General features: G+C 42.7%; 2 protein-coding genes across 3 annotated transcripts in view; one reads left to right on the top strand and one right to left on the bottom strand.

Moving 5' to 3' along the window:
- The window catches only part of PATJ (PATJ crumbs cell polarity complex component), a gene marked incomplete at both ends in the record, with an annotated part of 131,708 nt that extends 126,908 nt beyond the window's left edge, over positions 1 to 4,800 (bottom strand). The window contains 4 exons of the mRNA XM_082286781.1: positions 1,254 to 1,393; positions 2,715 to 2,897; positions 4,530 to 4,696; positions 4,779 to 4,800. Of these exons, the coding sequence (XP_082142907.1) occupies positions 1,254 to 1,393; positions 2,715 to 2,897; positions 4,530 to 4,696; positions 4,779 to 4,800 (512 nt within the window). The remainder of the gene's footprint in view (positions 1 to 1,253; positions 1,394 to 2,714; positions 2,898 to 4,529; positions 4,697 to 4,778) is intronic.
- Positions 4,801 to 13,601: 8,801 nt separating this feature from the next.
- TM2D1 (TM2 domain containing 1) lies at positions 13,602 to 27,053 on the top strand. Of its 2 annotated transcripts, XM_082287482.1 has the most exons (7): positions 13,602 to 13,821; positions 15,122 to 15,195; positions 17,417 to 17,485; positions 17,700 to 17,808; positions 22,101 to 22,192; positions 24,884 to 24,957; positions 26,150 to 27,053. In XM_082287482.1, the coding sequence occupies exons 1-7, from the start codon at positions 13,706 to 13,708 to the stop codon at positions 26,258 to 26,260; spliced, it is 645 nt and encodes a 214-aa protein (XP_082143608.1). In that variant the 5' UTR covers positions 13,602 to 13,705; the 3' UTR covers positions 26,261 to 27,053. The 2 variants fall into 2 exon arrangements, with proteins under 2 accessions (XP_082143608.1, XP_082143609.1); XM_082287483.1 differs by lacking the exon at positions 17,417 to 17,485 and having other exon boundaries at positions 13,603 to 13,821.
- Positions 27,054 to 27,422: the final 369 nt, after the last annotated feature.

Here is a 27,422-nt window from a genome sequence, read left to right as displayed (position 1 = left end):
TCAGTTGCTACCTTGAGATAATATAAATTTCACAGTTAATTCACCCCAGTGATGAATTTAGATTTGTGACAAGACAGAAACCATCACTCATCTCCTTTGTTAAATATTCATTCTGAGCACGAGACCAAACTGTTACATAGACAGACACTGCCTTCAAAGCTCTGTAGGAATCCAAAAAAGTCTCCAGGAGATCTTGTCTCAGAAGCAAAATGGGAAGCATGCTGGGGAAATTTATAAACTCCCAAACAATGTAACTGCACATCTTAACTAAGGCATTTCAAACTTCCTTTTTATCATGCCATGTTTAAGATGTTTCCCAGAAATCACTTTCTTCGAGCACTAACCATATTTCAGATTCTCTCATCAAAGAAAGTGAGCAGCAGGTCATCAAATCCTAAAGTGAGATATTCACCCTCCTTTGACATCCGGATCAGTCCATCTGTCTCCACTTTGAAAGAGCCTTAATATGCTTTTCTTTAAGTGTTCTCTGGTGTGTTCTCTGTGGGCCCATCGCCATTATCATTCCAACCTCTCCCCACTCTTTTTGTCATCCTGTGTTGGCACTTCCTGACATGTGTTATTTAAAAAGTGACACCAATGACTTGAAATCTAGACACATTTTCTTGAAACATAATTCCAAGCACTGCATTTGTCTCATGCCAACTCTTGTGGTTTTACAATCACATTTTATTTTTAAAGGATTGCTCTGTCTTTTGTTGTTGGGTGAAAACCCACAGACAATACAGGAAGAAACTGCCTGGAGCCTCGATTCTATGATGACATCTGTGCAGGGATCTGTCGGGAGGAGTGGATCTAAATTTACACAGGAAATAAACAGTAAAACCAACTATAAATAGGGCATTGTCAGAGGCACATGAATAAAGGAAGAAGGGGGGGAAAAAATCTTTCAGGGACACAATGGATAAAAATTAAAATGGAATCTAATTTTTATTTTCTTTGGGGTTTTTTTCCAGAGTTTTCTTTTGTTTTTTTAATCAGGACTCAAGATTCTCTAAAGTGAGTAATGATTTCTGGAAATTCCATTTATGAATGGCTTGGATATTTAAAACTCATCTGAAAACCTGATCCTCAAAATATGAGTCCCTTTAGCTGAAAAGCAAGATACCACCACCAAAATATCCCACCAGATAACCCAGACAAACATGTTATTCTGATAGAGTTTTCAACGTGAAGGTCATGACTTTTCCCTTCACGGAAAACACAATTTTCCAGCACAATTATGAAGATCTCACCTGTCAGCTATGCTTCCTGGCTGGACTTCCTTGACAAAGATACCAACTTCTCCCAGGCTGGGATTTTTAAGGGCAACCACACTAAATCCGAGACCTCCAACAGAAGGTTTATCAATCTTTATTGATTCTATTTGTCTTCCCTAATAAAACAGAAGATAAAATGACTTACTAATTTTCAAAGCAATAGAATGAGCTACTTCAAAATTTATGAACACTTGGAGAATTATTCTCCTCCTAAGACCAAACAAAGGCAAAATACCAAATATGTTATTTCTATAAAAGCTCCTCCATTTATTATTTTTAATATAGCAACGTATTGGATATGCAAGCACTCTGAGGTTCTGAAACCTCAGGGAATTTAAGAGCTGCTTTCACACTTCATTCACGTTATGAGATGAATTCCAAACTGGATGAAAACTATGAACGAAGTGCTGTCTAGAGCAATATATTTGGGATTTCTGGAAATGCTGTATAGCTGAACTAAATTACTTGTGTTTTGGCTCCCCATGCTTTTAATGCTGATTTTTAGGTGTGCGTTCAAAAGACTGCAGCTTTTAAATACAGAAAATTAATTTCCTTCCCCTCCCTGTAGCTTCACACCTAATGCTAAAATGTTTGCTTTTGCAACTGCCTGTTTTTCAGTTCTAATACAAGATTGCTGGGGATGTTTACTGGGAAATATTACTGGGAGAAGGCACTGCTATCACAGCTCTTTTATTCCAAATAACGTGCAGCCTTTACTGCTAAATCTTATCTCTGATGAGTTAATGACACACTAATGAGCAGAGTAATGCTCAAAATATTACAGCTACATTAAGGAAGTCAATTAGCAACAGTTACTTAATATAGAAAGGCATGAATAACCAATTAAATTAATGGTTGAAAATAACAGAGAACAATACATTTGTGGTATAAATGCCAGTCCCCCATGGGTGGATGTCTGCACCTGTAGAAATTCTTAGGGAATTTGGTCCATGCTACATGACAAGCTTTTAAAATCTGCATCTGTCTGACAAAGTTAAGACACACTAAATAAAGAGTTAAATAAAATATTACATGCTAGTTCTTTTAATACTTTGCACAGTTCATAAAGTTGGTATGTTTCCAATTTAAAATGTACTTGATAAAAAAGTGCCTCCATCAAAACAAGTTTCTGCTGAAAATGTCCAATTTCAATTAAGTGTCATCAAATACCAAAAATGCTTTCTGGCAATCGAAATTTCCTTACTATGTTGGTGTGTTTGGTAGAAAGTAAACCAGAAAACTGGCAAAGAAAGCTAAAAAACAAAAGCCACCAAACCACTTCCTATTCCTGACATTATCTTCTACAGGGAGAAGTTCTCAACACTTCTACTCTCTCCTGGTTAGGAGGCACCATGCTTCCAGACACACAACAAAAAAAGCAGTGTGAAATGCTCCAAAAGGAACAAAAGTTTGGTTCACTAACCCTGAGAGCCTTACCTTTGCCATTTGCTGGATGATCATGTTAAATTCATTAACTCCCAGGTTTGGAGTGAAGGCTGATGCTTTGGGTCCAGGTGAAGTGCAAGGTGTCCCAGCAGTGACTGATTTGTCAGCAAACACCAACAACCCCCTCTTGGTAAAATCAAAATCCACTGAGCGGTCAGGAGGCATGTAATTGAGCTGTTGAAAATGAACAAAGGTGTGGAAAAACTACTGAAAACAAAAGGAAAGGTTTTCCACAAACACCATTTTGTGTGCAGGCTGCCAAAGGAGAATACCTGTGCCCATTCACACAAATATACTCACCTGTATAAATCAGGCAGCATTAATAGATAAGCTATAACCAAGCTACCACATGAAATTTAAACCGTTTTTCAGAAGTTCCCTGAATGTTTCAGCTGTGTTTCTACTCCACTCATTTCTCTCTGTTTCTTTCATGCTTCTCCCCTGCCCGTGCCCCTTATCCTCTTTTCACCCTGGTGTTCCAGAAACAACACATGCAAAAGCACCAAACTCTAAAGAGGCTCTCAAGCACTGCTGCAACTGTCAGGCAAAGCTATGTAGAACTTTGGCACAAAAATCCAAATATTTTGAGTCACTCAGAAGCCTGAGGCCTGGTCTGTATTATCCCTTCCCCGGAGAGAGTCTAGGGTACAAACCAACTACCACTGAACATGCTATCCCTGCTAGGACTTGCACTTCTAGTCCTCACTGATAACGAAGAAATGCAAAAATATTCCTACTGTGACATCATAACCTGGAAAATCCCATCCTGAATGAAGCTGCCCATGCTTAAATAGAATTTCAAGAAAACCTAAATTTTCGAGATATGAGAGTTCTGAACATTCTGAATATAAACCCCACCACGTCACAGTAACTTCTTAGATACATTTGCATTTTCATACATTTTTTAATAGCCTGCAAACATGCATCCAAACTTTGGAAGGAAGGGATGCAGCATCTATGGGAACCTGGGAAGGAGGGATAATGAATAGCACAGCCACCACCAGGCCACCCAGGCAGGAACACCTGCAAGACATCTGGCAATGACAGCGAGGTGGCCTTGTCCCTCTGACACCCACCCTGCTGTAATTCCAGCTGGGCACCGTGGTAGCACAGATGGGGATTGCTGCTGCTCAGTTGCTGGGTTTAAGTTTGCTGATGATTTTATCTTAACTGCAGGGTGAGATGTGTTCATCAGGTTGTGCCGTGGATGCCCCTGTCCGCAAAAATCAAATGTCACTTGGCTTCATAAACCAACCCACACAAGTTCCAACCGCTGCTGAAGCCGAGTCATTTTAAAACTCGCTTGGGTACGGCTGCATCAGAGCTTGGCAAATCTTCAGGCTGGGTTTTCTACACTTTACATCCTGAAGCAGGTTAAGCATTCTTGTAAAAATTAGAGGGAATTAAGTGATGCTGTCTTTTAGGGAGAAAAGATGCTGCCAGTGAGCTGATAAACAGCACTTAGTTCCTGTGAAAAACAAAGGATCCCAGTTCCAACACTGCTCAGGACTCAAAATACTGGAGCTGATGTCTTTTGCAGATGTTTTTTTCCAACACAACCCTGCCTCTCCTGCATCCCTTTTAAAGCACATTGCCCCATGACCTGTTTGTTGCAAAACCACTTCTCATTTCAGCAGTGCCTCTGCAGACACCAGCTCCACAGAAGAAAAAAAGCCCAACACTTACTCACACCACGTTACAGATTATTAATGAGAGCGCCCTCGTTAACACACGCCTACACATCCTGATTCAACTTCCACTTGCCCAGAGTTATCATCACACCAACAACAGTAATTTTACACTCACTTGTTCCTTCAGCTGCTTGATGGATTGCTGGAGAGTCAGTATCTGGTTGAACAAGGGGCTCCTGAGGGTGTTCCGTAGAATAGTCAGGTTTTCCTGGTGTTGGGAATCCTTCTTCTCCTGCAGTTTTGCCTGCAGCCGATCCAGGATCTGCAGCACCTGCTGCTTATCTGCACCACAAAGGAGTCCAGGTTAGGAATGGAGCTTCTTTGCTCAGCACTCAGCAAAAGGAATCATTTTCAGACCACATACCTGCTGCAGGATTTTCAGGCATGTTGAGGGGTATTTTCGGAATTACTCAAAATAACCTGGCTGAGGTTTAAAAACAACAACAACAACAAGTCAAATTAATAAATGATATATCCAACAGAATAGTAACATTTGAAAAATGCAGTAATAAAATACTAAGCTAACTACAACAAATTTAATAAAAAAATACTACTACCCTGTTGCTTACCCCAAGTATTTAACAAAGCTCTCAACATAGCCTCAGCATATTCAAAACTTTGTCCTTGTTCCACGTGCTTTGCCTTTCACACACAGGAAGGAATATAAACAACGCTTTCAAATATGAATAAAAATGCAGGTTAAGAAAACCGAGACACAGATATGCTCAACCAAATTCTTTTGGATATTGACATTATAATTGTGATCTTCACAGATATACACAGAGCTAAAATCTACCTATTATTTAGAAGATATTTTCCACCTGATCATTTGTAGACAGTATTCTTATCATGATCGTTCAGCCCTGCTGGATGGCAATACAGGTGAAACTTTTGTGTTTCCCTATAAAAGAATGTTGTTCCCTCCACTCATGGGACAGCACAGAATTAAAGCCCAAAATTGGGCATAGTAATCCCTATTCCAACATGTTCCTAAGGAAGGTCAGTTCCAATCACAGCCTGATTCACAACAGGTGAAGGAAACCTGTTCTCTTCTCCTGCAGGTGTTTGCCTTTTTCTTTTCTACATACACAAACAGCAAAGTATCCTTTATCAAGCTTTTAAGGAGCAGAATATCCTTTATCATGCTCCTCCACAGTGCCAAATAGAACAGGTCTCCAACTGGGGCCGAGGCCTAGATGGCAGTATAAAAACAACAGACTTGCAATTAGCAGAGATGATAAATTTGTACCCTTGCTTGCATGTTATTAAGTTGATGTGGAGCCTGTCATTCTGAAATCTATCACGGCAGCTCTACCAAACAAGATTCCTTCACCTAGTACAAGCTCTTCTGAAAGAAGTCAGCCATTTAACAGCACAATTTACATAATTTTAATTCTATCCAGTATATAAGTGTGTAATTTCAGAATAATATATTTGGAATTACGTTGGAACAAAAATAGCCATACCCCTCTCTATATATAAAAGCTTTTTACTTATTTTTTGTCTTGCAACTCAAGAGTAGCAAGGGTCATATGGTGAACGTGACACCAGGGGAAGCACATTCCAGGAGCTCTCTCCCAGCAGGATCTCTGATCCTTTCAGCTCTGCCTCTGATGCTGTCTGTGCTCTCAGTGAAAACATCTGGAATTCTGGGAGGACAGTGTAATATTTACCAAAATATTAATTATGCAGGTGAGCAGCTTCCCTTCTCCTGCAGAGTCAGGTTGATTTACCTAATGGGAAAGAAGAAGTGGATGGAGGCGTGTCACAAACTGAAACTTCAGATTTATGCACCCCTTGCTGTGCATATCCAAGCAGCTTTGGCTCCTGCAGGAATTCCTGCAGAACTCGGTGGGTTTGTGTGGTTTCCACCCAGGGCCAGGCAAAAGGAGTTGCTTTGCAAGACTATTAACAGATTTAGGAGGTCATTTTAAATCAAACTCATAGCAAGAGTTGAAGCAGCAAAGCCATACAACCCCCTGAAAGATTTTCAGGAATGCATCTGAACTTTTGGAAGTGCTGCAGCTTTATTTTCTTTTCCATTGGAAATAAAACACTTCTAAGAGCACAGCAGCCTTTGATTCTGAGCTGAGAGCTGATTCTGAAGAACAGATGAAAACACCATTTCCTTACACACTCCTGAGTCTTCATTAAACCAGAAAGACAAAACTTAACCTCCTCGAATGAAAATACTGCATGAACCTTAACAAATCAGGACAAAGAATATGGAAATTTGTTCTTTCTTCCTGGGTTAACTTCACTCCATTCGCTTCCCTCCTCTGTTTTTCTACCTCACATCAGCAGCTAAAAGAGGAAAAAAAAAACTCTAAAGCGAGCGAACCAAAATGAGAAAGGGATGGAAAATAACTCCTGTGAGGAAAAGTGGCTTGAAACACCTTTAAATCAGCAGTGGGGTGAAGAAAAGATTAAACCCAGAGAAGAAACGCAGCATGGCAGGAAATAACGACTTGACAGCACCATGCCCACCCAAGAGCCAAAGCCAAGAGGCTGGTCCAGCTCCCCAGCCCTCTTCCCTGCATTTATTCTTCCCTTTCCATTTTCCATTCAGCTGATCCCACCATGAGCTGGAACAGGGAGCTAAACACTCAGAATGAATCCTTCACATTTTGGTGGGGTGAGCTTTGTGCCCAGCCAGCTCTGAGCTGCCAGCACTGGCAGGAGGGGGACAAGAGGGGAAGTGGTGATGTGTTCACACCTCATAGCAGGACCAAACTGCACCACGAGAAACACCCAGTCTCACTCCAAAACAGCCTCCAAGTGCCATGCTAACCATCCCCAAAATTAATCTTTTTTTCCATTACAGAGGGTGTAACAACAGCAATTATGACAATGGGGAATGATTGATTATGACCTGAGAAAATCGGAGATTTAAATTTAAGGAGAAGAATTATAGGTAAGAGATCTTGGCTCCATCGAGGCAGAAGTTCCCTGGAGAAGGAGGTACAAAACAGGAGGAAATAAAAAAGATTAAAGAAAGTTTCAGCTTCTTGCTTGAGTTGCTCCAAGTGTCCCTAAGAGCCACTGCAGGCCACTTGTGCCAGTGGATGCCCAAGTGGATCTCAGGTGGTTTAATAACAGTTCAAGTTTACACAGCACTTTGGGGTTCCTCATGATCAGAGCTGGCCTCCAGCCAGCTTGCAATGCTTTTTAGTGATTTTTTTTCTTTTTTTTTTTTTTTGGTACAATATGTTAAAACCACACTCAGTACTTCTTTCTTTTCCTTTCTTCCATAAGAGAGTGGGGGGGAAAAATTAAAGCAAACAGTTCCTTCTGGTGTGAAGGGAACCCTGAAAATATAAACTAATTTAGAGTGTTCAAGTCACGGATCATTGGGGACAGGCCTCTAAGATTGGCTTTTGGACACCAGAGAAACTCACATCTCCATGTATTATTGATGTCTATGTTTAACAGCCCAAACAGTTTATCATTAAACATTTTCCAAACACACTCTAAGTCCAGGCAGAGTATCAACAAACAGTTGATAAATTAGAAAGTCCATTCCTAGGTGTTAATTTTGAAGAATGATCCAAAACACTTTGGTTTGTCCTGTTAAAATCAGTTCCATGCACTCCACATTCCACTTCCTTAGCTCCAGTCTCCAACTTCTATAAACGCTTATTTATCTTATTGGAAACCTCAGTTCAACATTTATGTCACAACTTCCAACATAACCATAAAATCATCAAGAAAATGATGAATTTCAGAAGGTTGAGTGTTTTCTAACCCCAGGACAGCATCCATCTGGGGTTCCACTGTCTTCACTTCTGAGAGTTGAACTCAACACATCCGAGGGAGTGGGAAAACTTCAGAAGGTTTTGTATGAAATCCCAAGACTTGGATCTTCTTCAAAAGCAGCATAAGGAAAAAGGAATTCCCCCATGCTGGTGCCAGCAGAGGTCATCAGAAGAGCTGAAAGGTTTAAGTCTTCCATTGCCATCAGCCCCCTGCCAGACGCCTGCCACTTGCACAGAGACACGGAGCGCTCAGCCCCGGCGATCCCAGAGCCAGAGGGGAACATGACATCCCCACATCCCATCAGCAGCCTTGACAAGCACCTGCTCTCCACAAAGGGCTGCTGGAAGATGGAAATTGAGGCTTTGCTGCTGGGGTTTGGAAAAGGACATGGCTCAGCCAGCAGAGATTCTTCTGCCCATTTTTCCCCACTCATCCACAACCGCTTCTGCTTCATTTCTTTCAACCTGGCCTCCAACAACCTGCATCCCTCCAGGAAAAGTACGGCCTCATGGGATGTTCTCCCCACTCAGCCTGGCTGAAACCTTTTGGGATATTAAAACCCACAGGTGCTAACTAACTGCTGCTATTTCTCAAAGGCTTCTAAAATGGCCAGCCTCAGCAGCCTGCCACAGGAACAGCCAAAGGGCTCATCCCAATCCAAAGTCACCTTTCTGCACTAATGCAGTTGGAATTTTTCCTAGACCTGTTATCAGGAGTGACTAATACAGTGCATATCATCCTCCTCATCACTGAGACCTCTAACTTGGAAAGTTTCAGTTTAACCGCTGATAAAAGCAAAAGCCAGGGAAAACAGCATTTGTTAGTGTGATCTTAATCCTAAACTGTCCTCACAAGACATTGGCTGTAACTTCATATATTCAATATTTTGTAGTTTACATGCCATCAAGCGACTCCATACTGTGAAAAACCACTATTCTAACACAGATTTTGCTATTCTACATGTTATGGTCAGTTTTACTTATACTGTACAGTAAAATTCAGTCATACCAAGCATAGCACATACACACCTTTCCTATGAAACCACCTCTGCTCTGTGCAACGCTGCAGGATTTATAAAAATGCTGTTGAGCACACACTGACTGCTCCAGGCACTTGAAAGAAGGAAAAAAACTGAATAGTTCTGTGAGTACCTGAACACAGATACACCACACTTCTCCAGGGTACAGTGGGTCACAGCAAAATATTGTTAAAAATAAAAAAATACTGCGTGGGCAGCCTGAGTTTTACAGATGATTAGCGACTAGAGGAGGAGGAAAGTAATGAAAACCCAGCACTCTGCACCTGTGATTACCAGTCTCAGTGCAGATCAAGAGGAGCTTTACTCACTCTCCAGGCATGGTAACTTTTATAGTAAGCAGAACCTGAATTCCTGTGGACTTCAGCCTCTAGGGAAGTGCCAGTGTGGGTTTTCTGTTGTCTAATAGAAGAGAGAGCTCAAGCCAAAGCTGCTCTTCACGAAGCAAAAACACAGTCTCAGAAACCTGTTCTCATGGAAAACTCGTTTCCAGTATCTAAATATTGTCATTGCCAATAAATCCTAGGTACTTTGATGACAGTGTACATAGCTAACAAATTACACTTCATGGGGAACAGAGCTGTTAGACAGGGAACCACGCTGAACTTACAAGGGTCAAAAATTAACAAGGAATGCGGAAGAACTGTTTTCCTATTAACCACCTGTAAACAAAGTAAAAACCTGCTCTGCTAAGAATCTCTGGATTGACAGGCACTTGAGGGGAAGTGTTGCAACAGGTGTGTTACTTCCCTCCTCTCCTCATCCTGAGCCAGCCTCTCAGAGCAATGGAAACTGCACAACAACACAGCACCAGGATGAAACCAGTGCCATGGAGAGCCTTTGGCTGCCATCGGGAGCCATGCAGCCCTACCCTGTCTTTACTGGGGTGTCAGGGGCTTGTCGAGGTCCCCGGTGCCAGAATGGCTTTCAGTTGGGGGTCTCTGGGTGAGCGCAGCCTGGTATCCTGGCCACGGCTATACTGGTCAAGCTGGTGTTCACAGCAAAATATGGGTCTGGCTCTGGAAGCAGGAGACTGTTGGAAACACTTAAGAGAATCCCAGGATAGGTCAGGCTGGAAGGAACCACAGTTGGGCCATCTGGTCCAACCTCTCTGCTCAAGCAGGGCCATCCCAGAGCACAAGGTACAGGAGTGTGTCCAGATGGTTCTGGAATGCCCCCAGTGAGGGAGACTCCACACCCTCTCTGGACAATCTGTTCCAGTGCTCTGTCACCCGCACAGAGAAGAAGTTCATCCTCACATCCAGGCGGAACTTCCTGGGCATCAGTTTCTACCCACTGCCCCTTGTACTATTGCTTGGCGCCACCAGGCAGAGCCCGGCTCCATCCTCTTGGCAGGCTGGAATACTTATTACAGATAAACACAGATTATTTATCCCCTTTAGATATTTATGCGCGCATTTCACCCGATAATCCACACCGCCGTGTCCGAAGGGGAATTAACTCCTGCAGCAGAGCCCTCGCACCACGCCGACTGTCCGTGCCCCCCTCCCTCCCATCGCATCCCACCCCATCCGTGCCATTCCCGGGGCGGGCGCGGTACCTGCGGGCGGGAGGCGGCGGTGGCGCCGGGGGCGGGATGCCGGGGTGCCGGGAGCGGCGGGATGCCGGGAGCGGCGGGATGGCCGCCGGCGCTCACCTGGGCGGAAGCGGGAAGCGAGGGGCGATCCCGGCTCACCTGCGGCGCACGAAGCCGGGGCGGCGCGGCGGGAGAGCCGCCTCCCGAGGGACGGCCGGGACTCGGCCCCTCCCGGCTCCGCCGCGCCCGCGGGGGCAGCGCTCGGCCGGCCGCGGGCCGCGCTCCAGCGGGACACGGGCTCTGGCCACCGCGGGATTTCAGGGCCGAAATTAACTTTTTAATCAATTTCCAGGTGAGCCTGGCCCGCCAGCCTGTTTACAGATGATAGTTTGAACCTGTCATGTGGCCTCCAGCTTCCCCAGTGAAGGCAAACCACGTGTGTAAATATTGTAGCAAAGCTTATTTTTCATTTATTTGGAGCACATCGATGTCCAGACTCATGATACTCTGTGATTCTATGTTTTGAACTCCCCACAGAGGGGCACGTAGAGGCGGCTTGGTGCAAGGGCTTTGCTGGAGGAGTTAACTCCCCTTTGCACACACGGGTGTACATCCTCGGGTGAACTGTGTATAATAATACTTGTATAATAATATGCTCTGCTCAGCAGCACAGCCCCCACCACTTCACAGAAGGGAATGGCAAAAAACGATAGGAAAACTCGTATGGAGTAAGGGGATTGCAAGACTTCCCCTACAGCACCCCAAAACACACCATTGTCTCTGTGACTTCCACCACACAGAATGTTGCCCAGGATGGCAATAAAAGTAAAATTTTCCTCCTAATCACGAAATACTGAACAGGCACCATTTTAGTTGAAATTAATTGGGTGAACTATGTGCATTCTGAAACCTGTACATTAGTCTGCTTTCTCACTTTTTAAAATTATATATGTACACACATAAAATAGTCAAATTAAAGTAGATAAATACAATTTTTATTCTGCTACACAGTTTCACGAGCCCATCTGCTGACCTTACACAGCCCTGTTGGTTGCACAGGGTAAGGGCTACAAGAGGTTTGGAAATCAATTTCTCATGAGTTCAGATTGATTTCCCCTCATTCTGGCACCCGTTTCGTTTCACTGAGCAGCAGCAGTTGCACCAGAGCACGCGACACGCTAAGAACACACCATTCCACCATTCCATCCCCCTTTCAAAGCATTCTGAACGCTCAACTTCCCAGTCCTTACTCTCAGTTTTAATTAATGTGGCGCTCGTGAGAAGTGACAATTTTCTTGACAGTGATGAACAGCGAGTGGTGTATTTATCCATCCGAGGGACGCGCCGCCGACAGAAGAGCCGGGCGCTTTTCCCATCAGTGCACCTCTGTCTCCATCTCCGAGGGCTGAGTTCATCCCGGAGCGTGCTCCGGCCCTGCCCTTTCGCTTCCAGTTGCCGAGAGGAGTATCAATTTTCATTTGCATACTTTGCCTGCTGAACTCCAGGCTGCCAATTCAGTTTACACGCATCTCCCAAAAAGCTGTTAGATGGCAATATTTCACATTGCTGGCTGAGCTCTTTGTCAGCCATCCACACGTTTTTAATCTGTGTTTCCACGGATTCTTGGAATATCTGGGACTGGGACAAACCCTTCTTTGGTACTGACAGGCTCCAGACAAGTCACCGTGCACCAAAAGAATGCCCAGAAAACCCAAAAGACTTCCAGAAGGGATGGGTAACGATGATGTTCTCCTAAGTACTATTTCAGAGTTGCTTTCCCAGCTTGTTAGGTTCAGTTTTTCAGTTTTTAGGTCCCTACTTGTTTTTCAGGAAACGCTTCTTGAGCAGATGTAAACTTAGGACAGTGGTGTTGCCTCTTCTGGGTGTGTTTCCTCCAAACGACTTCTCCATCTCCTATAAACACTCCAGGATCCCTAGCAGTTCATAAGTGAAAAATTGATGCCTTCAAACACTAGAAAAACCTGAAATAATCACAATAGAAAAATAAATAGCTGTCAAGGTAGCGAGAAAAGGAAAAGGTTTGTAATCACCACAAAATACCTTACGAAGAGCAAACGCGGATGAAGATAAAAGCTTGCCTGCTCCAGGAATTCAGTACTCATTTAAGAATTGAAATAAACAGCATTTTTAACAATGCAGTCACAGTTTTATGTGAAAATAGGGAAGAATTTGAAATTATTTCTCTAATCCAACTGCTGTGGGCATGCTGAACACAGTATCAGCACACCAGGCCCACCTGGATGACGGGGGTTGTGCCAGTCCGGGTTAACCAGGTTTGGCAGGTCACCCCTTTAACTTCGGCTGGGCTTTTCCAACTTATTTTTCAAGTACCCAGCAAACTCCAGACACCACTGGGGACACGCAGAGGTGCGATTTCAGCGGGTGGGCCAAGGCTATAGCGTCGGTGTCTGGAAGAGCGGGGAGGGTTCACCTCATGTTCCTCCCTCACCCGGTCCCGCCGCTCGGTTCAGGGCACGTCCCGCCCGCGGTGCCAACACCCGGATCGGCCCAAGCTCCGCTCCGAGAGCCGCCTCAGGGCTCCTCACGGGTCCCCCGCTATCCCCGCACCGCCGCGGGGCCGCGGCCGCGAACGCCCGACATCTTAGCTGCGGGCAAACGCGTGGCCGGTGCCGGCGGCGGGCGCGGCCATCTTTACTCGGGGCGCGACCCCGCCCGTCCCTCCGCCGGGCCCTGCGAGCGCCATCTTGAGTACGGGCGCGCTCTGCCCTCAGCGCGGCCTCGGCCGCCATATTTAATGAGGTCAGCCTCCCCACCACCCCAAAAAACACTTAAGCCCGCAAAAAGCCTAACCCACTCCCTCAGCACCCCACGAACACCTCGGGGTCCCCCTCCGTTTCTCCTCGCGGCTGGCACGGGCTCTCCCCGCGGCGGGGCCGCTCCGCTCCTCCCCGCGTCAGCTGACGGCGGCGGCGGTGCCGTCATGGCCGCCTGGAGCGGCGCGGCTGAGGCGCTGGTCCTGCTTCTCTGGTTCGCAGCCCTGGAGGGAGCAGCGGGCTCGGAGCCGCCGCTCAAGTGCGAGGAGCTGCGGCTGGGGCAATATCCTGAGCGGGGCCGGGCCGGGGCCGCGGTCGGATCGGGGGCTGTTGTTGTGGCGACGGGCCCGGTGTGAGGGGGGGGCACCGCTCGTGGGGAGGGGAAGGGGCAGTGGGGGCCGTGAAGTGCCGGGCAGGGCGGGGGGAAGGTAAGATGAGGGAAAGCCTCAGGTTGGGAGCCCTTAGAGGGTCTCGGCTGGCAGGAGCGGGACAGGGCTCCTCAGGGTGTGGGAATTGACGTCACGGCCTCAAGCTGCGCCAGGGGAGGCTCAGGTTGAACATCAGGAGAAATTTCTTCACAAAAAGGGTGATTAGACATCGGAAGGGGCTCGCCAGGGAGGTGGCGGAGTTCCGTCCCTGGAGGTGTTCAAAGAACGACTGGCTGTGGCACTCAGTGCTGTTGTCTGGGTGACAGTGTGGGCATCGGTCACAGGTTGGACTCGATGGTCTCAGAGGGCTTTTCCAACCTAATTAATTTCGTGATTTCTGGTGATACTGTGTGTGCCCCAGTGCACGCTTGGGGTGCCCTTCAAAGAGATTCCCATGGGATGAGAGAGTCCGGTCTGCTACCACTCTGCCTTATTTATTATTTGCAGGACTCTGGAGCGAGACGTGGAGACTTTGCCATTTTATTACAAAATAATGTGTTTCTATGCAGTGCACAGGGAGCAGGAGGTGTGAGGCTCCTGGCTCTCCAAGGCACCTCTTGCCCTCCCCAGAACATGCTGGTTGATGGCAGCTGACAAGTTTTTGATGATCAAAAGTGTCAGGAAAGCAAATCTTGGAAAAAACTCGCTTCATCTCCTGCTTTACTTGGCTGTGGGAGTTGAGACCTCTGGAAGTCAGTTCCTGCTCAGTTTGTTCCTGCACCAAATTCCTGGCGCTTCATATGCTCATTTTTACGCGTTCGTAGAATTTTGTCTGTTCCTGTAGATTAAATTTTCTCAACCAAATGCCTCAATTTCAAGGCACTGTGGTATTTAAATAAGGGAACAAGACCAGATGAGGCGTGTGCTACCTTGTTGCCTCCAAATACAGAGGCTGTAACTGATAAATAGTGTAGTTCCTTTAGGTAGTGCTGACTGCAGCACTAATTAAACGTGGGGCTTATGCGATATATTGGTGTATTAAATTGGATTAGCAGATTTGCTGCATGGTAATGTGCTGCTCCTCTTTTGGGGGCTGGGTAGGAACCAACATCAAGGTGCATCTTAAATCCTCGGGGTTTAAAGAGGGTGGAATAAATTACTGTTAAACCTGTTGTAGTGTTTGATATGAGAACTGTTTTCCTCAATTACCTGAACGTATATGTGTGATGAGCCTAAAATAGACAATAGCACACAAGAACCAATGAATTGCACAAATCACACGGCATATGGTAAGGATTTCTAACTTATATATTGATTAACTACCTTTTTTTCAAGGAAGTGTTCAATTTACGCATTTCTATATCTACTAGCTGGGCTTTATTAAAGATGGGATTAGTAATATCATTAGTCTGAAAGCCCAAAACACTTGTGTGGATTGGGTACTCTACTAGAAATGAATAAATACACTGTCTCTGATTGGTACTTTTGTAAGTGAGGTTTCTGGTAAATCTCTTCAATGTATGTTACACCCTTTAGGCTCTGTCCTGCACTACTGTGATTAAAACAAACCATTCCTGTCATACTGATTTTGCATATAATTATTAAAAGAATTGACATGTGACAGAACAGCCTTCAAAATCTTCTAATTTTTTAGGGTTTTTTTCCTTAATGCAACATTGTGCCTTCCATCATCACCAGGTTTTGGTGCATGAGGTTCTATTTTGAAAGCACATTTTTATTTGATGTTCAGTTCTGACATACTTCAGAGTACAACAGAAAAATTAATAAATTGATTACTTGGTTTCCTACCTGTGCTTAACTTCTTTGATGTTCTCAGGCATTGAAATAAACGATCTGTGTTTGATAGCACAGCAATTTCACTTTATGTGCACCCTTGTTTTAAAATCATGGAATTACAGAATAGTTTGTGTTGGGAGGGACCTTAAAGCTCATCCAGTCCCACCCCTTGCCATGGCCAGGGACACCTTCCACTAGCCCAGGTTGCTCCAAGCCCCGTCCAGCCTGGCCTTGGACACTGCCAGGGATGGGGAGTCCACAAAATTCATGTGTGTGCTTGTTGTCTTTCATATTTTGCTTCCTATAAGTGCTGAATGATTTTCTTCTGGGATAGTGAAGGCTTTCCAGACAATATCAGGCACTGGATGAAAATACTTTGCAAAATGGATCCTTTTAAAAGTTTTTTCAGTTCTTTCCATCATTTTGACATTGTGTCCCTGACTCTAAATGGACAGTCAGAGAGCAGAAAGAATATTGCATAGTTTGAGATAGATCACTACTCAAGATTATCAGTTATTTAACTATTTGCCATGTGATTGTATTTAATACACTGCACTTTTGAACAGGAGATGAGCTTCAGAGGAGAACAAGTTGCTGAATTAATTAACACAGTTTTCTTTGTGTAGCATTTTTACACACACACACCAGTTTTTAGATTGTCCTCAGAGTATTTGAATTTTCTTATTTTTTCAGTATTATTAAGTAATAAAAAGTTAATTTCTGGATCATGCTTGAAACACTGCAATTTCTCATCACTTTCTGGGATCCGTCACCCAGACAAACAGGGCTTTAATTCAAAGCATCAAAGTGGTGTCATTGAGTAGAAGGTTTGGGGTCTTTGGAGTGACACTGAGAAGAAAACTGTGGCCTTTCCTGTATCAATATATTTTAACTGCGCTGGGTTTCTTCTAATAACAGAAAAATTTCTTTGCTTAATTTACTTTACAAGAAATAATGTGGTTTTTTGTAATAGCCTTAGATTAGGCATATTGACCAGTAGCATCATGGAATGGTTTGGGTTGGAAGGGACCTTAAAGCTCATCTCATTCCACCCTCTGCCATGGGCAGGGACACCTTCCACTGTCCCAGCTTGCTCCAAGTCCCGTCCAGCCTGGCCTTGGACACTTCCAGGGATGGGGTATATAATCCATGTAAGATTTTATAGCAGTTAAGTCCAGACATAACTCAAATACTATTTTATTTCTTAGTTTCCATGCAGCATAGATGGGCATTAAAAAATATCCATCTCTTGCCTGTGTGTATTACTGGAATATCTGGAAGGAATGTTAAACCTGGCTTGCAGTTTTGTTGGAATTAACCAACAGGACTCACAAGTACTGAAAGCTGATAGGAAGTGGGTAAAGGACTGGTTTTTTTTCCCTTAAAACAACAGACTACAGCATTGGAGAGTGACTAGTATTTTGGTAATATATTGCAAGCTTTTAGCAGGTGTGACTTTCAGCTGTGCTTTCCACTTTGGTTCCCCTAAGAGTCAAGAATAATGGAATAATTTGGGTAGAAAGACTCCTCAGGAAGTTGCGTAGTCCAGCCTTCTGCTCAAAACAGTGCTGGCACTGAATTCCAACCAGGTTGCTCAGGGCTTTGTGCAGTCAGATCTTGAAACCCTCCAGGGATGGTAATGGCATGGCTCCTCTGGGCACCCTGTTCCAATGTTTGACTGTTTTCATGATGAAAATGTTTTCTGTACGTCAGGTTCAGATTTCTCATCGACTCATATTGAAGCCAGAGTGGAAAATACAAAAGAATTGGGGCAGCAATTAGGTTTGTATACTTTGCTTAATATGTAGCAAGGAAAAACTACAAGTTAGTGGTAGGACTGGCTTTAAAAGTATTTTTAAACAAGTAATTGTGTGTGAACTGTGCTTTGTATCAAGACTGTTGCACAGTAGAACTTAATTTGTTTCACTTGTGTGTTGTCAGAAAACTGCTCTGAGTGTCAGTTACTGCTTAATTTCAAATCATTTTTTGTCCTCAGTTCAATGTCTGCCAGCACCAAATATTACTTGCAAAGATCACCTTGGCATAGAGAAAGTCTTCACGGGACATGAAGTTGGATTTTACAAGCCTATTGAGTGTCGCAATGTGTGAGTACTCTTTGGTTTTGAAAATCTGAAGTTTGTCCAAAACTGTATGATGTGTTGGCAGAAGGAAAATAGAAGTAAAACAGAACCGTGCACGTTTTGCCCAGTAGTTAATCCTCTAATAAACACTATAAGGATGCAACACAGGGTCATGGAATGGTTTGGATTGGGAGGAACCTTGAAGCCCATCTCATTCCATCCCCCTGCCATGGCCAGGAACACCTTCCACTAGACCAGGTTGCTCTGAACATGCATGTTCATAAGGAAATCTGTCTCTGCCAGCGCTTTTTTGTTGTTGTTTAGTTATTTTTATCTCTTTGCTTTACCTTATTACTTTACCTTTGCTTTACTTCGTACTTTAGCTTGGCAAAATTTTGCTCCAAATGCTGAGGCCACGTTTCACATGTGCTTAAAATCAGCACAGTTGCTGGAAGGAGCTGTTGGGGACACCCTCCATCCCCTTCCCTGACAGACCCCAGGACATCAGGGAGCTGCTCTGGGCTTGAGCTGACTTGGATCAGTTCCCCAGTTTGAGTCACAGGACAGTGGCTTCAAGTGCTTGTGCCAGCACGGGGATGAGGGTGACTCAAGGATAAAACAGAGAGGACAAAGGAGGGCTGGACAGGGCTCTGCTGCTCAGTGGTTCATGCCAGTTCAAAGCGTGCCTGTAGCTGCAGCTGAAGTTCTATTATGCATGAATTTCAGGGGAGCTTCAGGATCTCTGCAGTTACCCCCAAAATCTATAGGAGAAACTGTTCTCTATTTTGGAATAACTTTTATGTTTAATCCAGTCCGCTGTGTCTTTTAAGAGCCTGTTTTCTGTATGTGAATGATGGACCTCGTTTTTCTGAAGCACGTCGTGAGTGATGGAGAGCTCTGGATACCAATAAATGTTCCAACTGGCCAGTGCTAATGATCAGCCAGCACCTGTCACTACCATTTGTTTCCTGTTTTTCTGGGATTCACACTGGAACCTTTCTCTTTTGTCCTACTGGAATCTTTGGAAATTAAAACTCCGTTGATACTGGGTGCTCCCTGTCACTCTAGTGGGCAAATAACTCTGATGTGCTACTCGCTGCTTAGTAATTTGCCTAACTCAGAAGTACAGCTCTGCCCCTTAGTTTTATAAATATTTTCTCTGTATTTAATCTTCTCAGCAGTCAAAGCTCAGCAAACTGAAGAAAACATATTATTACATCTAATCAAATTTAAATGCCCGCAAAGTAGACGTCAGTCACATTTTTGTCCAGAAACAATTGTGTTTCAGTCCCATCTGTGATGGGGACTGAGAAGAAGATGAGCTATATTAATTTAATGAAATTGCTTCCTCTTTAGATTAGATGGCAATTCTTATGTTTGGAGGTTTTTTGTATACATATATTTTTGGTTTAGTATATTTTCTAGAAATGTTTTTTAAAGGTAGCTTTTCTTTACATTTATTTATTAAAATCCAGGTCGTTAGGCAGAGAAATGTGATCCTTCTTACAGTATCTATTACTTGATCATGACTATTGTTTATGATGAATACTCAATGGTTACACTGCCAAAAAAACTTGCTGTGACTTTTCCAGTCCCACAACTGCTAGTATGGCAGAAAGAGAAGAGAACCTTTCTTGGACTGAAAATTCCAGTAAAATACAACTGTGAATGTAGATAGAGTTACACAAGCATGTCCTTCATAATGTCCTAAAACCAGTAAAAAATGGCAGCAAGATTAATATCACCATCCTTCATCTGTGCACTTATTTAAAAAGTGGTCCAGTTACTGATAGACCTTTTATGAGGCACTTTGAATGTCACCTAAGTGTTAGAAATATTGTTTTAAGCAGGAATCTCCAGCTTCAGATTACAATAGCCCTGCCTTTTCTACTGCTTTTTGGAGATTTTCCAGCATCTTACCTGAGTTTTGGTAGAAACTGTAACTGTAGAAATAACTGCACATCATTTAACCAGAAAATTAGTTTGAGAAGGCATCTTCCTATGGCAGGATTGTCCCAGCATGGGGACAGCAGGTGAATCTCTATCCCCAGCTTTTGGAAAGGACAAATCAGCACGTTGTCCTTAGCCAAAACTGTAATTTAGTTTTGGCTACGTTCTGGGATCCAGTTATTTTAGAGCAAGACCAGTAGATGTTACATGTTTGTGTGAGTGGATGTGCTCAAGTTCATTTACTCCCAGTAATAATTCAAGGAAAAGCTTGTAAGGTTGTTCTGACAAAGAAGTACTGGGAGTCAGGATTGCTTAGGTTTGGCTTTAATTTGATGTTTTGGAGGTAGATCTTATTTTTTGGCCAAATTCTAGAATCCCCCAGATGGGCATCTATCATATATTTTATTTAATATGTGCTGGCCCTGATGCTGCAGACTTGAAATGTCCATTGTTCAAGTGTTGCCATTCCAGGGAAGGAGGCCATGAAATGTTTCTCTGTGAAATTCATGGGGTTCAGTGTGGACAGGTCTTTGAGCAGAGCCAAGAGACCCTGAAAGAGCAAGCACCTGCTTTTGTTAGCTGCTGTGGAAGAGCTGGGAGGAAACATTTGTAACATGGCAGCTGGAAGAAATGCATGCAGGAAAAATAAAGGTTGGATGAGAAGCAAAAAAAAAATCAAAAGAGGAACTGACAAGAAATTGCCTCTTTCACCCAATTGTAGAAATTCCTTCAGATGCCTGGGATGTGACATTTTCCTACTCACTGGTTTAATCTTTGTGCATGTTTTTTATCTGAAGGAGTAAGGCAAAGGAAACACAAGAGAGGATGCAGCCCTGTTTGTTACAGTGTTCTCATGCTTCCCCTTCATACTGGATTTCTTCTGCCTGTCAGTTTGATGTTGACAAGGCTGCAGAAACTGTTCTGCTTTCAGAAGCATCTCAGTGCATAGCAAGGGCTCAGCTTATTACTAGCTGTGATCAGGAGCAAAATTAAACCGTGTTCCCATTTTTTATGTAACAGCTCTTTTTATGCTTTAGTGTCCTTGGAGGGCTGTTGACACTTTGTAGTTGATAAACAATTTCCAACAGTTTACCTCAAGTTTTAAATAAACCCATTAGTGTTCTTTACAGTGGAAACAAGACGGTTCTAAAGATGATAATTTACGTTACATTAGGTTCCAGGAATGCCCTGTGTGTTCCGTGTTGCTAATAAACACCAAGTAACAAATACTGAGGTAAGAGTCATGATTTAATCACTTTATGTTGCCATTAGGTTTTAAAGTCAGTAAATTTAGATAATAAGCAAAAAAGGTAGGTCTCTACTTGGCATTGAAAATGCTTAATAGAAGTGCTTGGACTTTTGTCAGCTACTGTCCTTTTTGAGACTGTTTTATTCAACTGTCAACCGAGAGTTTAATTTGGGCCTATTAAATAATTGCTGGCACGTAGTAGTGCACGTATCAAAACAGTGAATTATTGAATATTTTTCAGTTCTAATTACATTTGGGTTTGCTGTTCAGAAGCTCGCTGTTCGCCAAGGCAGCAATTCCAGCATTGAGAGCGATATGTTTTTAGCTCCCTTATTAGTGCAAAGTTCTCCAGCAGGGACTGCAGTAACAGGTGGTTTGGTGGTTGCATTGCTCCAGCTGTTGGCAAGAATGGTTCCAATTAGGATAAATCTGAAAAAGTCTGTTCTATCTGTTTATTTTGTATGACTAACCATGGGAAGCTTAACTTGAGAGTGCCTCTCTACCCCTGTGCATCTTTGTACTGTCAACAGTTCTTTTCATTGTGAGTTTGTGCCATTTACAGTGTAATGAGTGAATACATGACTTACTCTTTTTTGTTGAATCCTTCCTGCAGCTTCTTCAGCCGGTGGCCATGGTTCATTTCTCCTTCAGATCTCATGGCAATTACTGTCTCTGCTGACGTCTCACCTGTCTGTCCTGTTCCTCTCGATTTGGCTGCGTGTGAGACTAATGCCTGCAGACAGTGTTCACACACCTCCTGGCTTCCTGGGCTCGTCTCAGTAGGGCTGAACTGTTAGGAAGTGCTCTGTGAAGCTGGGGATGGATCAGCAACTGAATTATGTCTTGACAAGAAATCATCATTTAGTTTCAGAATAATCTGTATTCTGCAAGAGTACACTTGAGTTGCAGCAGCTGAGGTTCCTTTATGGAGGATGCTTTCCCAGTTTGAAAGCTTAACATTATCAATTCCATGGCCGTTAATTGAAGATAAATAACAAGTCTGTTGTTTTTTTTTTAAAACTGGAGCAGCAGGAAAATGAGTCACTAGTTTAACAGTCAAAAGTATGAGTGGAGATATTTTGCAGTCATTATCTACATTGCTTGTTTCTTTTGGCAGAAATGGATACTCCTACAAAGTGGCAGTGGCTCTGTCCTTATTTCTTGGATGGTTGGGAGCAGATAGATTTTATCTAGGCTATCCTGCATTAGGTAAGTTTATTCCTTAATTTTTTGCTTTGAGGTAAAGCTTATTGTTGTGACTGAGTTGTATGTCTATACTCATATTTTGAGTAATGAAGCCTGACAGCCACAGTTTTAATATTTACAACTAGAATCCTTACTTCATGGTCAAGTGAGGTAAAATGCTGCATTATCCTCAGCCTACTCTTCTGTTGGAGTGGTGACAAATGGAGATAGAGTGTCCAGCAGATAAAATCCTAATAAGCAAATGTGGTTATTGCTATTCCAAGTTTTGCTTTGCATTGATGTTTACCACAGCATTCTTCATGAGGCACTGGAGCAGAAGTAGCTTTGCCTCATGTTCCAGCCTTAAATGAGGCTTGACTTCACCAGGAAAAAAGTAGACAAATTTTACTGGACACCTGGTGTTTTGGGAGATGCAATTTACTCTGGCAAATGCACACCTTCAAGATAAGTCATGGTGTTAGTAACAATTCTGCAGAAGCTGGGACTTTTAATAAGACCTTTCTCTCTCTGGTTGATGTTTTTAGGACCTGATTCCCAGGATGATGGTGCCACTGGCTTTTAAGTAATGGAAATACCTTATTATGTTAGAACTGCCTTCACTGGCCTTGTTTCTGAGCTGGACAAAGGGAGTGAATTTAAGTATAGATAGGATGGAGCAATGATGTGGAAAAAGCTGTGTATGTTGCTGTCACTTCAGCCAGAAATTTTGAGTTTCTGCCCATTAAATGCCAACTCTTTTTAATGACATTATCTGTCCTTCTCTATAATCTTGATTAACATCCATGTCTTTTATCCCTGAGATTCTGTAATTAGCATTTACTTTGTCCATCTGTTTTACAAAAAGATACATTTTTCAAAACAATCAATAAGGTGCATTATTTTGTTGTACCACTGGATTTGAAATAATAGTTTGCCATAATTATTTTTTAATATATTGTGGAAATACAGATTCATAAATCCTTAATTCTTTTATAGAAATTCTTTATGCCTGATGCTTTAACCCTACTGGATTATACTGTAGCCAGTAGCCAAAGTCAGTATTTAAAATTCCAGAGCCAAGTTTTCAATCTGTTGAAAGGTAAAGAAGGCAAAAGCAAATAGGTAAGAGCAGAAGAGAATAAAAATCAACATATTGGATTCCTTTACAGTGGCTGATTAGGGATTTTTTAGGTCATCTTTGCCTTGGCAAAAAATGGTTAAGAAAGGTTAACAACATTGAAATCTTTTTTGCAAGTGTAATGAAGACTGTAAATGCTCTTTGGTTTATTTTTTTCCTTCTCTTTTGTTTAAAGAGCACACAAATACAAACAAGCTATTGAGTATGAAGAAATCAGGAAGGCAACCTCTTCCTCTCCCACACACTGTGAACTAAACCATGAGTTATTACTGCAGAACAACACTATTTTTTCCCTCCATGCTTTAGAGCAGTTTATTTTCTCAGTGTGATCTGCTTGTGGGGAGGGAAGTGAGGAGGAAGAAAAAACCCAACTTTACCCTGCACTCCAGAAATAAATGCCAGGTTCAGAAACAGTTCTCCTCCATTCAGTTCCTTAAGTAAAGTCGAGCTGCAGAAGTGGTAAGAAATCTGCTGGGTTCCCAAAATCCCAGCTGGCATCTTCCACGGGCAGGGATACCTTCAGGTTGTGCAGAGCTCCATCCAGCCTGGCCTTGGGCACTCCCAGGGATCCAGGGGCAGCCACAGCTTCTCTGGGCAGCCTGTGCCAGGGCCTAAGAGGGAAGGATGCCCAGGGACTTTTCTTGCATGAGAGACAGATCCAGGCAGTGGGATGCTCTTCCTGCAGTGTGCATGCAGTTATTCCTCTCCTCTGCCCCATATGCAGCCCCATAAACAGGCCTGGGGGAGAGGAGGTGGTTTGTGGGACACGTTGCTGCTTTGGAGAGAGGAATTAACCAAGATGTTTGCCTGAAAGAAGACTTGTAATAGATATAGTTCTCACTGGATTACCTTCATTGTACAAGAAATTATTGATATTAAAAATCAATTTGAAGGCAGCCTCTTTTTTCTTAAGGCATTTTCCAGATAAGTCTGCCTTGCAGGACAACTTCCAATAAAACATTCATCTGTCAGTTGCGATTCCCATGTATTTTCTATTAATCTTTCATTTATTTGTATAAAACCCAACATTTTTGAATACCAGTTAAAAAGAAGTGTTTATCTATTTTTATATGTATTCAAAATAAATTCATATTTCAGCAAAAATATAAAAATTATACAAAGGATTGTTTTCCAAAGTTGCATGTTCTGAAAATCAAATCAGTATGTGCTGCATCTCGTGAGGTGGTAGAAAGTCTCTTTCTATTCATAAGCAAATTTTGCAGCTCAAGTTGGGATTTTTCTGTCTGTGCCTCAGTGAAAGGAATATTTCAGTAACCTGATTATCAACTTCTGCCTTTCCTTGTGTAAGAATATTTATACATTAAAAAAAAATCAATTGTTAATATTTAAAATCTTTAAAGTGCGTTCAGGATGTAGAAATATGAATATGTGGTTTATTTTTTTCCCTAATAATTAAAGACATTTAACTTTAGGTCTGCTTCTAGATAGAGGTATATATATATATATATAAACACACACATTTTGTGGGATGAGGAGAGAGTTTGGATGTTATTGCCACCACTAATTAAATCCAGTGATTGCTTAAAGCTACATTAAATTTTACTTTTCTTTTTTAGGTTTGTTAAAGTTCTGCACTGTAGGGTTTTGTGGAATTGGGAGCCTAATTGATTTCATACTTATTTCAATGCAGGTAAGTCAGGGCTTTCAAAACAAGATCCAAATTGTGGTTTTTTAAGCTTTGATTTGATTACTAACACTTTGGTAGTATTTTGGCCTTAAGGACCATTGGGTATTGAAAAATCAAGGCATTTATTTTGGCTCTGCTTGTAGATTGATGTTGTAGAATATAGACACAAAATATCAATATATTTGCTGTTGGAATTAAAAATTAGCCATCTATAAATACTTACAATTAATCGCTTGGAAGCCATAGCACCATAAATCCACATGGTCAGAACCTCTTTATGTGAGGCAGAGTGTTGGACTCAGCATGAGATGTCCTAGTGGTCCCAGAATCCTCAGGTTCTGTGTTTGCACATGCTTTATGCTGATGAAAGAAGACATTGCCACTTTCATTTTCCACCTCTCCTCCAAATTCAACTCCAGCATCACCTGAGAGCTGTGAGGGATTCATGAGGGTTAAATCCCCAGCTGGAGTGACATCTTGTGACATCATGAAATTGCCAAATTGTTTTATTCAACAGAGCAGCAGCCATTTAGCATGAATTGCAAATTGGCTACGATGAACTCAAAAGCCACTGTGGATATGGGAGGTTTTTTCTATGGGTTTGTAGGGAAATATTTTAAAAGTGTGCACTTTGTATATGTCTTTTGTGTGCATTCTCAAATTCCTTTCTCTGCTGTCGCGGTGATCTTGCCTCAGAGCACTTACACATCCAGTTGAGAGTATCTTTCATCTCTCCTTGTTGATCTCCCTGGTGGCTCCACATCAATTTAGCACTCCCAGAACAAAAACTCCGTGATCTTTCCTCCTTCTCTTCATTCCTTACCTGTTCAGTATTTCAAAGACTCTTGTCATCAGCCTAATTCTCTGCTGCCGACCCTCCTTTGTTCAGGAAAAGTGGTTTGGAGCCCACTCATTTGTTAGGCTGGTTTTGTGCCTCAAATCCTCATCGGATTAGCCGAGTCCCAGTGCCTGGCTGTAATTTGGTTGATTAGAAGCCCAGGGGAAATGTTCCTTCTGAGACAGCGCTCGCTAAAACAGTTAAACTGCAGCATAACTTCAAAATAAATCTAGTTTCTGTTTGACTAATTAAGCATGACTAATTTTATGATGGGAAAATTAGCAGTAATTGAGACATTAGCACAAAGTATATATTTCACTTCATATTGAAAAGTCTTGGTTCTTTTTTCTGTTGCAGATCGTTGGCCCTTCCGATGGCTCCAGTTACATCATCGATTATTATGGGGCCAGGCTGACCCGGCTCACCATCACCAATGCAACCTTCAGGAAAATGCAGACCTATCCCTAACTCTGGCAGGGAGTGGCACAAATCCATAGGTGCAGCTTGTTTTTACAGCTGGATCCAGTGGTCCACTGGAGTTGCTGAGGACTTACTGATTACCCCTCGTCAGAACAGCATATCAAATGCACGGTGAACAAAGAGGATAAAACGTGAAAGTTCCTCACGTGAACAAGTTGACCTCAAAGGTGGAACTTTGGGACTGCTCTGTTTCTGGGAGCACAGGGTTGTTGCTAAGTTGTATCATCTGTGAAACAGCGCAGACTGTTGCAGTTTGCACTGATGCAAACTGTGTCATTTAGAGTGTACAGAGAGCTGCAGAGAGAGTTGTTCATAATAAATACGCTGATATTTATTCCATTGAAATTGATAGGAGTTTTAGCATGGATGGGCCAGGATTACACTTGGGTTCTGTCCATGTGGCAGTTTGGAAATTAACTTAAATATCCCAAACCACACAAACTGCCTTTTTTTCCATCCTGTTAAAATCCAAAGAGCCCTAAATGTTAGGCTGGTGTAGCCAGTGAACTTGTGTTAATTGAAATAATTATTTCTGTAAATTTTGGTTAAGTTGCAAAATTTGGTCACTGCTGATCAACAGTAGAAATATGGATGCTTAAAGAATAGAACTGTAGATGGCACATCACAAAAGAGGAGGGTGGATGTTGGGGTTCCCTGAGGTTAGAAAAAGAAATAATTGTTCTGCTTATTTTGATTTTTTTTCTTTCCTCTCTTGCAGCCATCCATAGTGAAATAAATGCCTTTTTTTTCTGAAAATAAATTGGTGTGTGTTTTACAGCTACAGAGTGTCGAAAGAGTGAATTCTTTGTACGACTAAAGCCCTTAAAAGGCTCTTACTTTGGATCAGTTGTGTTGCAGTGAAATAAATTCAGTGTCTTTCAAAGCTGTTTGACCAAAGTCTTTTGGACAACCAGGATTTTACTGGATGTTCCTTTCAGGAAAAGTAGGTACACACGGAGACAGAAAACATGTCAACAAAGTCTTCATGCTATTTGACCAATTTTAAGCATTCTCTTCACCTCCTAATGAAAACTGGCAGTAACTGAGGGAGAACCCCACGCCACTGAAACTTCAGTGTAATCTGTATTATTTACCAAAATTTGGGCTATTTTTTTGTTTTTCCGGTGAAACTTTGAACCTGTCATTAATA

Source organism: Coloeus monedula (assembly GCF_965178545.1).
Source record: "Coloeus monedula genome assembly, chromosome: 9".
NCBI lineage: Eukaryota > Metazoa > Chordata > Aves > Passeriformes > Corvidae > Coloeus > Coloeus monedula.
The sequence above is the reverse complement of the archived record's forward strand: the minus strand, read 5'-3'. Positions and strand labels throughout refer to the sequence as shown.

Excerpts from the sequence above, each read along its gene's own strand:
- TM2D1 (XM_082287482.1), top strand. The coding sequence starts at position 13,706 with ATGGCCGCCTGGAGCGGCGCGGCTGAGGCGCTGGTCCTGCTTCTCTGG. Across the intron at positions 13,822-15,121 it reads GAGGAGCTGCGGCTGGGGCA|GTATATGTGTGATGAGCCTA; the intron begins ATATCCTGAGCG and ends AATTACCTGAAC. Across the intron at positions 15,196-17,416 it reads CACAAATCACACGGCATATG|GTTCAGATTTCTCATCGACT; the intron begins GTAAGGATTTCT and ends TCTGTACGTCAG.